The 13807-nt window shown below is 37.8% G+C and overlaps 1 protein-coding gene across 1 annotated transcript in view; it reads right to left on the minus strand.

Moving 5' to 3' along the window:
- The window catches only part of PGM2L1 (phosphoglucomutase 2-like 1), a 90391-nt gene that overhangs the window by 12573 nt on the left and 64011 nt on the right, over nucleotides 1-13807 (minus strand). The window contains exons 6-10 of the mRNA XM_006885577.1: nucleotides 12665-12858; nucleotides 6594-6783; nucleotides 6176-6273; nucleotides 5305-5485; nucleotides 2572-2665 (exon numbers count right to left, since the gene is read on the minus strand). Of these exons, the coding sequence (XP_006885639.1) occupies nucleotides 2572-2665; nucleotides 5305-5485; nucleotides 6176-6273; nucleotides 6594-6783; nucleotides 12665-12858 (757 nt within the window). The remainder of the gene's footprint in view (nucleotides 1-2571; nucleotides 2666-5304; nucleotides 5486-6175; nucleotides 6274-6593; nucleotides 6784-12664; nucleotides 12859-13807) is intronic.

The following is a 13807-nucleotide window of genomic DNA, read 5'->3' on the forward strand; positions in this document are numbered from 1 at the left end:
TGATTGCAAAGACCATGGCCTGTATCAGATGCACCTTAGTCTCCAGAGAGACACCATTGCTCTTCAGTACTTTGGAGAGGTCCCTAACAGCAGACTCTCCCATTGCAATATGTCTTTTAATTTCCTGGCTGGTAACATTAACACTGAGTTTTACTCCAGACCTGAACCCTGAACCCAGTTCCAGAGACAAAAGGGAAATAGAACTGCCAGCTAAGGAAGTGAAGGAGGATGGAGCCTCAGGGTTCAGCCAGTTATCCCCACTGGACCCACCTTGGCAAACACTTTCAAGTCCAGAGGGCAGTAAACATCAGGAAAATATCTTCTAACAGAACAAGAAGGCAAGCAGTTTCAACTCAGGACCACCAGTAAGGTGTTAAAGTGGGCTCCCCTTCCCCCATACCCCCTTTACACCAATGCCCCTGTTCAGCATGAAGAAACCAGAGAGGCTGCAACAATTTCTGTAAAAATTTCTTTCTTAAAAAACCCAAATTAATCACCATTGGACTATGCTTACCATTGCCTTGTCTCTTCTAGTCCCCAATGGATCTTTCTCATTTCCTTCACCTACTACCTGCGCCTAACAGATTGTGCAGCCCTGCAATTCCATCCCTGCCCATCCTCACCCTTCTGCTCCCAACCCTCACTCCCTTGTGTCCCCATACTTGTTTTTCACAATAAATAAAATTTAAATTAAAACAAATGATACTACCTCAGGAAAATATAAGCTGGCAATTTTAATAATTTATATTTCTATATAAGCACCAGTGAGTTTAAAAAGCCTGTATTAGATGAAGCTTATCTATACTGAACATATCTATTGTTATACACCATCTAATCAGAACTGAACCATAGCTGACCCTCCAGCGGGTTTTCAGGGGCAGTTAATTGCACAGGAGTCTGCCCCCTTTCTCCTGAGGAGCAGCTGGTGGTTTCGAACCACTTATCTTCAGGACTGCAGTACAGATCCTTACTACTAGGCCACCAGAGCTCCCTGTGAATATATCTGTTGTTATGTGGCATCAAGTCGCCTATGACTTATAGTCACCCAATGCACAATAGCCCTGAACTCTGTCCTATTCTGAGCCAATCTCACTTTCTCTCACACACTGCCCCTATTATCCCAGTCACTGTGTAAATCCATATTATTCAAGGACTGGTTCCTCCTGGCAACATGCCCAAAGTAGGTGAGATGGAGTTTCAAAATCCTTGATTCCAGAGAGCAAGTTGGTTTCACCCTATCTAGAGCAGACTTGTTTTCTTGGTGATCCATGGTATGTTCAATACTCTTCTCCAGCACAACTCAAGGCCACCAATTATTCTGTCATTCTTAATCATTGTTCAGCTCTCTGATGCATAGCAAGTATTGCAAAGACCATGACCTGGATAAGGTGCACCATAGTCACTAGACTGATATCCTTGTACTTTAGCACTCTAGAGAGGTCCCTGACAACAGACTTTCCTAATACAATTAATCTTTTTATTTCCCAGCTGCTGGTTCCAAGAGTGTTGACTGTGGACCCAAGCAAGCTGAGATCACTGACAATCTAAATATCTTCTTCATCTATCATGGTGCTGCCAATTGGTCCAGTGGTGAGAATCTTTGTTTTCTTGATGTTGAGCTTCAATCCATATTGAAGACTGCAGTCCTTTACTTTTTTGCAGCAGATGCTTCAGATCCTCATCAGTTTCTGCAAGCAAAGTTTTGTCATTTGCATAATGCAAGTTGTTGATAAAGTTTCCTTCAATCCTGATGCCACATTCCTCCTCGTAAAACCCAGTTTCCCAAATCATGTGTCCTGCATATAGATTTAAAAGCTGTGGTTACAGGATTCCTTTATTGATTTTGAATGATATGGTGTTTCCTTGCTCTCTTCTGATGACTGCCTTCTGATCCAAGTATAGGTTTTGCATGAGCACAATCAGGTGTTCTGGGATTTCCATTCTTTTCAAGGTTAGCTATAATTTGTTCTGATTCACTCAGTCAAATGCCTTTGTGTAGTCAATGAAACACAGATAGATATTCTTCTGGGACTCTCCAATTTTCAGCCGAGATCCATCTAAAGTTGGCAATGATGTCCTTAATGCAACAGCTTCTTCTAAACCCAGCCTGTACTTCTGGCAGTTCTTTGCTGATGTACTGTTCCAGTAATTTTTGGATAATCATCAGCAAGCTTTTGCTTGCGTGTGATATTAGTGATATTGTTTTATAATTTTCACACTCTATCCCTTTTTTGGAATGGGAATGGGAATAAATATGGATGTCTTCCAGTTAGCTTGCCTCCATATTTCTAGGCACAACTTAATAAGCACATCCAGTGTAGAATCTGTTTGTTGAAATATGCCAACTGGTATAATTCCTGGGGCCTTGTTTTTTTGCCAATTTCTTCAGAGTGAATATATCTAGGGACTTTTATTCTTTTTTCTGATAAGAAATGCACATATACATTTCTGAGTTCTCTGTCATTGTTTACAACTCAAAAAAACACAACCAGAAGACAGAAATTCCTCTCCATAGAATTATATTTTTTTAAAAGTTCTCAAATTTCAAAGAGTTTAATATTTACTACATACCAATAGACTCTTCAAATGCAAAAAGAACTTCTTTCCCATTTTCAAGGAGGTCTTTTATCCTACTTCCAATCCACTTAAAACCTGGTAATGTTTCCTGAAATGTAAAGGAGTCCATTTTAGTTAAATGATTTGGTCATTAAATGCACGTAACACTTGCATAGTGATCTTTTGATTTTTATAGTGGTAGCTATATGGTCATAAAGTATCCTCCATACATACAGTACCCATACTCATTATCTACTTCTTGCTGTGTATAAGAAAGTGACTTAAACCAAATATAATCCAATATTTATAAATGGTAATGCAAAGAGCTACACAGGTATATTTATATATTAAAATGAGGTATTATTTATCAAGCATTGTAACAGGCAATTTATGCCCATTATTTCTTTATAGTCACAAACACTTTGCTGAAATCGAGGTTCAATGGTTAAGTAAATTTGCCCAAAATTGGGCTGTATATAAAAGATGAAGGCAGGATTCAAAAACTGTTTCTCAGAAATTGTCTTATATTAGTCTCCTTGAGTAATCAAAGGCTATAAAACTTTTATACACTTTCAACATCACAGAAATAAAAGTTTGAACCAACTATACCTTACCTCATAGTGGTCTAAATAACATCATCAAGAAAAGTAGTAAGGCCCTCTTTGAAAATTAGATTTGAAGACTTTTCATCTTATGTAATACTGCTGACTTCAATGACATGAACTTTTTTTCTTTTGACTTCTTTTTTATTTATTATTAATTTCAGTAAAAATTTACAGAGAGTTAGGATTTCCATTTATTCACTGTTGGACTTTTCTCCTCTCCCAACCCTCCCCCCAGTACACTCCCCTCTTGGAAAAGTAAAAGACGTATTCTTTTATTGTTTTAGAAACCCTCCCCCAGGTCCACTCCACCATGTAGTCTTTGCTCTAGACTCCTGTTATGATAAAAATACCTAATCACATATCCCTTTTAAACAGTTTCCTCCCTCATCTGTTTCAATGCAGTACACATTATTGAACCCATCTTTCTCAGTCTCTACCCAACCCCAAGGTCAGTCCTGTTTTATAACAGTGTCACCATGCAGTATTTGTCCTTTTGTGACTGGGATACTTCACTCAGCATAATGTCCGCCAGGGTCACCCATTCTGAATAATATTGCATGAGTTCCTTCTTTTTCAATGCAGCATAGTATTCCATTCTGTGACTATACCACAGCTTCTCTATCCATTTGTTTGCTGATGGGCACTTAGGTTGTTTCCAACTCCTAGCTATTGTGAACAAAGCCACGATGAACATGGGTGTGCATATATCTGCTTGGATGTCAGTTACAGTCTCTTTGGGGTATATTCCTAGTAGTGGAATTGCAGGGTAAAATGGTATCTCTATTTGTAACTTTTTGAGAAAGCTTACCACCTTCCACAGTGGTTGCACCATTTTACACTACCACCAACAGTGAATAAGGGTTCCAGTTTCTCCACAACCTCGCCAGCATTTATTGCTTGCTTTTCTGTTAAATTTTGCTACTATGCCTGGGGTGAAATGATATCTCATAGTTGTTTTAATTTGCATCTCTCTTAGAGCTAGGGATTTTGAACATTTCTTCATGTGCCTGTTAGCCATCTGAATGTCTTCTTTGGTGAAGTGTCTGTTCATATCCTGTGCCCATTTTTCTATTGGTTTATTTACCTTTATCTTATTGTGGTGGACATGAACTCTTTTAAAGTCAATAAAAAGAGCATGTGAAGCATGCTAATTCTAGAGCTTATAATAATTTAAGATACTAATTCATCTGTTTCCTAACAAAAACAAAACAACAAAAACTGAACAACTCCACTACGCACAACAAAAACAAGCAATTTTATCAGATTGATATTTAAAATGATTATTTTTTTCTTCTTCTGCGCTCATTATACATTTTTCTTGCCACAGGCATGAACAAGGAAAATGCTAACATTATTGCAACTCCGAATCTTGGGCTTGAATAAACTCTTAATTTCTCTTACTTGGTGATTTGTGCTTTAGAAAGGCTAAGGTTGGAAAGCTCTGTCTCATAAAGAGAGGTACAGTTTTAGTTTTCTTTGGCTCAATGACTTAGTGTTAAGTCTTATGGCATGACTATGGCTCATGTTCACACCTACAACCAAAACACCCAATGTGACACTGATATTTGGCAAAGATGACTGAGCCATGGTAACTTAGTTGACATTAGCCTCAATAGTGTAAAAATAATGATTAGAGATCAACTTAACTGCCTGATGTTCCCAAAAGTTAATGATCTGTGCTAAGAGAGAGGATACAGATAGACAATTCTGATCTTTTAGATATAGAATCATTTGATCTAAAGTTACAACTTAGAACATACTTAAAGTTGCTTAAAACTCAGTTGGAAGGCCTAAACAAGGGTTAGTGACACAATTTCTTGGGTAGAATCTATATTACTAATGAACTCACCAGGAGCCAAACTGCCTCAGTATGAAAACTAGATATTGTTACAGGAAATATAAGCATAAATGAAATTTTTAAGCTATTTTATCTTACTGCCAGATATTGTTGTATACTACATGTCTCAAGGTATATATTAACTGAGGTATATGAACTATCAAAGAGAATTAAAAGTATGAGCAGAATTAGAAAAACATGAGTGAAATTACAAATAAAATTAATAAAAGTTAGTTTTGGTGGAGAGATGCCTTAAATTTACAGAAGCATGCAAAGAAGAGGAACACACAGACATTCTGTTCTTACTTCAAAATGAAATCCTTCTTTCAGTGCAATCGCCTTCAGAATTTTGGAAGAGACTGTGGTGGCTAACATATAAACATTCTTCACATCAGCATTTCTTGATTTATTTTTATTCCAGCAATCAAACATCCACCACCCAAATAAAGCTGCCATTTCATTCCCTGTGAAAACTTTCCAATGACCACTGTAGAATGAAAATTTTAAGTTAAAATCTTTATCATTACAATTTATTACATAAGATCTAAAAATCAGAAGCCTTTATAAAAGGGGAAAAAATACATAGGGCCTTTGAGAAAAGAGTTTTTACTATAACCTTTCTAATGACACATTGTTGGAATTAAGGCAAGAATGGCTATAATATTTTAGGAAAAATTGTTGCACATTGTTCATTTTAGTATATTATTACTCAAGAAGAAAAAAGAGTTCTGATAAATGTTTAAGTCTTTCTGTGTAAGGGTATTTGTCACATAATTAAAATGGCAAGAAAGAAGGCAAACATTAGATAATGATTAAATATATTTATAGATGAATATGTAGGAATATTATGCTATTTTAAAAATTAATACGTTTCAAACAATATGTTAAGGACAGGGAAGATAATGTTCAATACAATGTTAAGTACAAAAGTACAGGGTACAAAACTATATATAGAAAAATCCCAATTTTATAAAAATAAGTCTATCTTTAAGTATTTGATCAGAAAAATAATTAGAAGAAAATGTTAAGATATCAGTTTAGGTCTTAGATGGTGACATTTATAGAAGATGTATATGCTTTATATTTTCATTATTTCAAAGAGCCCACAAGATGTAAAATAGGATAAAAGTATGTACTGAAAAGTTTAACTTTCAATCAAATAATAGATTCTATTTACTTTTCCTGAAGTTCTGCCACTGCTAGTCGGTCTGCATCAGGATCTGTGGCTAGGACAATCCGGGCATTTTCTTTCTCTGCTAGTCTTAGAGAAAGTTCCTGAAACAGTGACCCAAAAAGCTAGATTACACAAAAGACGTTAAATTCAATGTTAATATTTTTAAATGTAGACACTGGGTTAGTCACATGAATTTTAGATGGGAACAGATTAGTTAAATTAAAATAAGAAGCTTAGAGATAGAACTATCTGTCATAAAGACTGCAATCTAAAATGGAAGAAAAGGCTCTAATATAATGTAAAAGAAGTAAACAAAAGTGGTTCTTGCTTTTAAAAGTAATTTTGAACTGCCATTCAATTCTACCTATTTTGATAAAGTTTCACAAATGAATAATAATTTAAATAGATATATTTAAAATACCAGCACAGATTCTCCTTCTTCAGGATTTGGGCATTTAACAGTAGAAAAGTCTGGATCAGGATCTTTTTGTTCTGGTACTGGAATTGGGGGCTTAAACCCAAATACTTGAAAAGCCAACTGCACATAGTCATGTCCAACTCCATGGAAAGATGTATGAACAAATTTCAAGGTGGTCTTTGAATTTATTTCTCTGTAAAAGAAAAATCATAATTCAATCAATACAGCTTCTTCTTTGTGATACAATGAAAACCCGACAAATTCTGAATTCTGAGAACAAGTGTTAAAGCCTTTAGCAGAGGCTGAAGATGTTTAAAACACAAAAGCCAGATTGAAATATAAAAGATCAAAAAGATTTTTACTCAATTACATCTTGTTTTGTGGGTGGTTCAGCTCCTCAGCCTGGATAGCTTCTTTTGATATGCTTCTGTTACCCTAAGCAAGTTACCAAATTTCTTACTGTACTACCAAAAACCCTCCTATCTAGTTGTTACTCTCTAGCAGGCCCGGCCTTTCCTTTAATTCCTTTATTTGTAGCTTAGATCCCAAGGTATGTAACTGCAATGACCTTTTCATAGATTATGTCAGTTACTTTAATGAGGGGGCTCTATTGGCTTGATCCATAGGGAGTTGCTCTGCTAGCTTCAGAGGCTCTCTCTGCCTCTCTGACAGTTAAAATTCACCAGTGGTTTTCAGGGAGAAAGATGGGCAACGTCTTCCCGTACAATTTATAGCCTTGGACATCTAATGGAGGATTAGCTAGGAGTGGGTTCCTACTCAAGAGCAATGAGTGATAGGGAGCTCTGGTGGTCTAGTGACAAGAAGTTGCACTGCAATCTCAGAGGTATGTGGTTTGAATCCATTAGATGTTCTGCTGGAGAAGGAAGGGCAATCTCCTCCTGTACCAGTCAGATCCGATTTGACTATACACATATACAAAAATAATAATATAAAATTTTAAAGAGCAATGAGTGAGTAAATTACTTTAATGCTCAAACAACCCAACCCTGTCTGAACCACTATTTACATACATCAAAGCAGCTAATTGCTAGAATAAATTTCATAAAAAGCTTTGTATAATTTCATCCTAAACAGACATTAATACTGTCAGGCAATTCCATTTTGTTATTCACACAAGCTCAATTTCTCACCACTGGACCAACTGGTAGCATCAGGATGGATGGTGAAGAGATTGAAATTGTTAACAACTTTAGTCTGCTTGGTTCCATGGTCAACACTCTTGGCACCAGCAGCCAGAAAATTAAAAGACATATTGAAATGAGAAAGTCTGCTGTTAGGGACCTCTCTAAAGTACTGAAAAGCAATGGTGTCACTCTGGAGACTAAGGTGCGTCTGATACAGGCCATGGTCTTTGCAATCACTTGTTATGCATCAGAAAGTTAGACAGTGGCTAGGGAGGACAGAAGGAGAATTGATGCCTCTGAGCTGTGATGCTGGAGAAGAGTATTGAATGTACCATGGACTGCCAAGAAAATAAACAGATTCATCTTGGATAAGGTTAAACCGTGCTTCTCCTTGGAGGCAAGGATTCTGGAGCTTCGTCTGACATACTTTGGACATGTAAGGAGGGAACCGGTCCTTGGAAGGAGACATCATGCTTGGGAGGGTGGAGGGACAATGCAGGAGGGGAAGACCCTCTAGGAGGTGGACTGATTCAGTGACTGGGGTAATCAGGCTGGGTGTGTCGGAGGTAGTACAATTGGCACAGGACAGAACAGGGTTTAGGTCTGTTGTACATACAGTCGCTATGAGTTGCAAGCGACTCGACAGCACATAACAACAACAACAAACTACAATTGTGGCTCAGTGGGCTTGAGCACGATAGAACATTAGGATGATGCAGGATAGGGTATGGTTTGGGTCTGTTGTTCACAGGGTCACTGCGCATGTTAGTCATTGTAAAACTGAACCCAATGTTGTCAAATGGACTTTAACTCACAGTAACCTTATAGGGCAAAGTAGAACTGCCTCATAAGGTGTCCAAGGCTGTAAATCTTTATGGAACAATCTGTTAAATCTTTCTCTCATGGAGTGGCTGGTGGATTCAAACCTCAGACTTTCAGTTAGCAGACTACCATTTAACCACTGCACCATCAAGGCTAAGTGCTCAGTTGCTAATGGAAAGATTGGTGATTCAAACCCACTAGCTGCTCTGTGGAAGAAAAATGTGGACCAGCTGTCCTATGAAAGAAAGATGTGGTCATTTGTTGCTATAAAGATTATAGCCTTGTAAATCCTAGGGGGCAATCTTGTAGGTCACAGTTGGTTGGAATTGACTTGAAAGCAGTGAATTTGGAGTTTTCAGAGGCAGTAAACTCCATGAGAGGAGACTGCCCATCTTTCCATCTTTCTCCCATGGAGCAATGGTTGATTTGAACCATGTCCCTTTGGGCTGGCAGCACAGCTCTTTACCAATAGGCCACCAGGGACTCTTTGAATGATGATTTTGTTTAAGAGGGTGAAACCAGGCTGCTCCTTGGAGGCAAGGATTCTGAGGCTTTGTCTGACCTACTCTGGACATGTTTCAAGGCAGAACCAGTCCTTGGAGAAGGATGTCATGCTTGGGAGGGTGGAGGGACAGCACAAGAGAGGAAGATCTTGGATGAGATGGATTGATTTAGTGACTGGGGTAATGAGGGTAGGTGAGTCAGAGACAGTAAGATTGGCACAGGATAGAGCAGAGTATAGGGCTGTTGTATATAGGGTCACTATGAGTTGCAAGAGACTCAATGGCACATAGCAATAACAACAACAATTTATCAATTTAAAAAGGGCTGCCTTGAGCATTATGCTCTTTTAAGAACTCCTTATATAGGATCAAATTGACTAGAGCAATTCAAGATTAGATAGGAAAGTTAAGAGCAATGAGTTAACTTTAATGAAGAAAAACTCAGTAAAGGAGAGTGAGAATAGTTGCACAACTTGAAGGATATAATCACTGTCACTAACTTTTACATATGACTCGGTCCTTGCTGTCAGGTTGGTTCTGACTCATCATGATCAGGAGTCCAAGGTGATACATTTTAATGTGAATAGACTGTGCATTCAAACAGATGGAGACACAGCCTTTTGGTTAGCAGTGCAACATCCTACAGACTATGCCACTACTGCTTCTTAACTGCTCATACGGAAACCTGAATGGTATTTCTGATGAGCATATTATCAACAATATATGCATTTAAGTTTAAGGGGAAAAAAATCTAATACTGAATTCCTGAATGTTTTTTTAATGCTATTACCCAGTCTACATTAAACCTATGCCTCTCACGTTTTCTCCAAATGCACCACTACTTACCCAGGTAATAAGTCTGACTCTTGGGAGTCATACTTAAGTCCTTCCTTTCTCTCTCTGTCCACATTCAATTCATCCACAAGTTCTAGCAGCCCTATTTCCAAACATCTCTCAAATCTGTCTTCTATTTCCATTGTCACCATGCTAGCCTGAGCCATCATATTTCTGGTTTTCTAAATAACTAGTAGTCCTGCTTCAACTCTCAAATGCTAGTTAACACTGAATCAATTCTAACTTGTGGCAACCTCATATGTGTTAAAGTTGAACTGTGCACCATCCAGTTTTCAATGGTTATTTTTTTGGGAGGCAGAGACTCAGATCTTTCTTTGGACACACTTTTAGGTGAAGTCAAACCTCTTCAGCTAGCAGCTGATCATATTAACCATTTGCACCACCTATTAATCTTCTTTGGAAGCAGGAGTGGCATCCACTTCCTAAACAACATGCCTTCAGAAACTATGAATTTTGATAAATGTCAGTAGTTGTAGAGGGGCTTTAGGCCTTTTGTTCATAGGGTCGCTATGAATTGTGCTCAGCTTGAAGGCAATCAACAACAAAACATCAATCTTCTACTCATTCCTCCAATCAAGCACAATACCATAATGAGCTTTTTATAAAGTACAACGGAAAGTGCCACACCTAAAGTTCTTCAATAGCTCCCCAATGCATTTGGAATGGAATAAAAATTTCCTTCCATGGCTTGATCTAGCGCTGCCTCACCCGCTCTAGCTTTTTACCCTCCACTCTGACACTTACTGTACCCTTGTTTTTCTGATTTTCTGTCATTTTACAAGGTTGTTTTGTTTTTCAATTTCAGGACCTCTATGGTTGCTGCCTCTTCTGTCTAGAGGGTATCTTCCTGTCTTACTAGCCTTCTCATCTCTAATCAGAACTAACTTGTTCCCATTCTCCAGATTTTGTTTAAATGTCTTTTTCCCAGAGGGACCTACCATTCTCTCAAGCAGGTTCATACCATTATTTCCTATCACAGTATCCTATTTCCTTCACAGAAACAATGATAGTCTGCAATTATTTTCTTTGACTGCTGAGAAAACGTAAGCTCCTTCAGCAAGGGACTTCATCTGTTCTGTGCTAAATGTTTAGTGCCTGAATCAGTGCTACAAACAATAGGTCTACAGCAATTTTGTATTGTCATAACAGAATGATAACATTTTTGTGAAACTTCAGAGTTAAGGTGCCTCAGATAGAAGTGTTTATTTGTAAGTATGCACAGATAGAAAAGATAACAAAATGTTTAATTTACTGTAACTATTAGCTCTACTGGCCAAATGGTAAGGAGTTATGTTGCTAATCCAAGGGCACACGGTTCAAACCCACCAGTTGCTCCACAAGAAAAAGATGGGCAAACCATCCTCATGCAATTAACTGCTTCTGAAAACCCACTGAAGGGTTGGCTATGAGTTGGCTCTGACTTGATGATACACACAAACAACATCTGCACTTAACCAAAAGAACAAACAAATCTGTCCTGGAGGAAGTGCAACCAGGGTGCTCCTTAGCAGCAAGGATGGTGAAACTTCATCTCACATATTTGGGGCTTGTCGTCAGGAGGGGAGGGGCCAGTCCTTGGAAAAAAGACATCATGCTGAGAAAAGTCAAGATGGTTAATGAAAAAGAGGAAAATGTTGACTGAGATGGATGGACAGAGCGACTGTAACAATGGGTCACTATGACTCATAGTTGACTAACTGGCACCTAATAACTGTCCATTTCACATTTTGGAAGGACAAACAGTTGATAATTTGTAAATAAGGGAAAACACATTAGCAGGGCAAGATTCTTTATCAAGTATTGCTTTGTGTGAAAGTAAAATTTTAAAAGAAATTTTCTTATCTTGCATAACTTGGTTCACTCACTGCTCTGAAGCTGGAACCAACTCAGAGCTACCCTCCAGTGGATTTTCAAGAGGTTGTAAACTGCACTAGAGGAGACTGCCCATATTTTTCCTGCTGAGTCACTGGTGGATTCAAACTATGTCTGGTTTAGTAGTATAACTCGCTATGGACTATATACCACTAGAGCTTCCTGATCGTACATAAAAGGCATATATGCACATAACTGTATTTCTAAAAAACCTTTGCTAAGATGATTCACATCCTCTATGATTCACCCATATAAAGAGAATAATGTTATGGCTTTCACAGATTGATACAGCCCTCATCAAAATTCATTTTAGAACATTTCTATTATTCCGAGAAGCAGCTCAGTAATCCAAGCCACTCCCAGTCTTCCCCCTCCTCCAGCCCTGTTGTTGCCATTGTTTGTTAGAGTCAGAACCAATGCAGAGCTGAGCCTTCAGCAGGTTTTCATCCTCCTGCAGAGCATCTGGTAGATTCAAACCACATGCCTTTGAAATTGCAGTGCAGCTTCTTACGACTAGGCCAGAGTTACCAGAGTTCCCTCCTCTAGTCCTAGGCAATCACTAATCTATTTTCTATCTGTAGATTTACCCATTACTAATATTTAATATAAAAAGAATCATACAATATTTGGTTCTTTGTCAAGGTTTATTCATGTTACAGTATATGTATATACTAAATCTGTTATTGCTGAATAACAGTCCTGTGTATGTGTATCTCACATTTATCTACTTATCAGCTGATGAACTTTTGATCATTTATAATTTTAAATTATTACAAATAAAGCTATTTAGCTGTAATATTTTAATAAACACATTTTCATCCAATTTTTCTTATATTAAAAACTTATTTTGAAGTAAGTTTATATTGCCATTTGATACCTGTAAAAACTGATTTTTTTCAGATCTTCCATGTATCTTTTACAAATGTCCTGAAGAGGATCTTTCTTCAGTGGACTGGTATCCACTAAATTATCATTCCAGGAACCATTCCAGGGTTCCACACATTCTTCTATACATTTCAGAATTTCCTTATCATGAGGAGATGTGATCTGAGCACCAGTTTCCCAATAAACCTAGATGACAGGTAAATAAAGCTACAATTAGTTGAAATTTATGCCAAACTCTTTCTTAGTAGAAATCTTTGACTTTATGAAGTAGCCCATCAAACTAATAAAACAGAAGATGTTGACATGGCATTAATTTAACTAGTACCAAAGGATATTGATGTTATTGAAGGTTCTACTGAGACTCTTTAATAATACAGTCATGTATTTTCTTGCCCTTTCTTAGCAATATAACTTAATAACAACATAAGAAAAACATAAGGACATCATTATGACATTTTAATATGCACACATCATAGTATCAAATCATACCCTCAGAGCTATAATTATATACTAATCCATCAGCTGCTCCTGATGAGAAATCTCCTCCCGTGCAATTAACTGCCTCAGAAAACCCTCTGGAGGGTCAGCTATGGATCAGTTCCAACTCAATGGTACTCAACAACAACAAAGATAATCTTAAAATGGATGGAATAGCTCACAGAATTTGACACTGTAAATCTATGCCAGCTGAGCTCTCAATCTTTGTTGTTGTTGTTAGGTATTGTTGAGTTAGAACCAACTCATAGCTGACCCTCCAATGGGTTTTCAGAGCATTAAATCACATAGGAGGAGATTGCCCATCTTTCTCCTGTGGAGAAGCTGTGGATGTGAGCCAAGTGTCTTTGAGTTGGCATCTCCTCATCACTAGGCCATCAGATATTAATAAAAGTATTCTATTATATGATGTTGTTGTTGTTATGTGCCATTGAGTCGCCTGTGATTCATAGCAACCCTATATACAACAGCCCTAAACCCTGCTCTATCTTGTGCCAGTCTCACTGCCTCCAACCACCTACCCAGATTACTTCAGTCACTGAATCAATCCACCTCACAGAGGGTCTTCCTCTCCTGCGCTGTCCCTCCACCCTCCCAAGCATGATATCCTTCTCCAAGGACTGGTCCCTCCTTTCAACAT

The sequence above is a fragment of the Elephantulus edwardii genome, unplaced genomic scaffold (genome assembly GCF_000299155.1).
Source record: "Elephantulus edwardii isolate Elephantulus edwardi_28Jun2011 unplaced genomic scaffold, EleEdw1.0 scaffold00044, whole genome shotgun sequence".
NCBI lineage: Eukaryota > Metazoa > Chordata > Mammalia > Macroscelidea > Macroscelididae > Elephantulus > Elephantulus edwardii.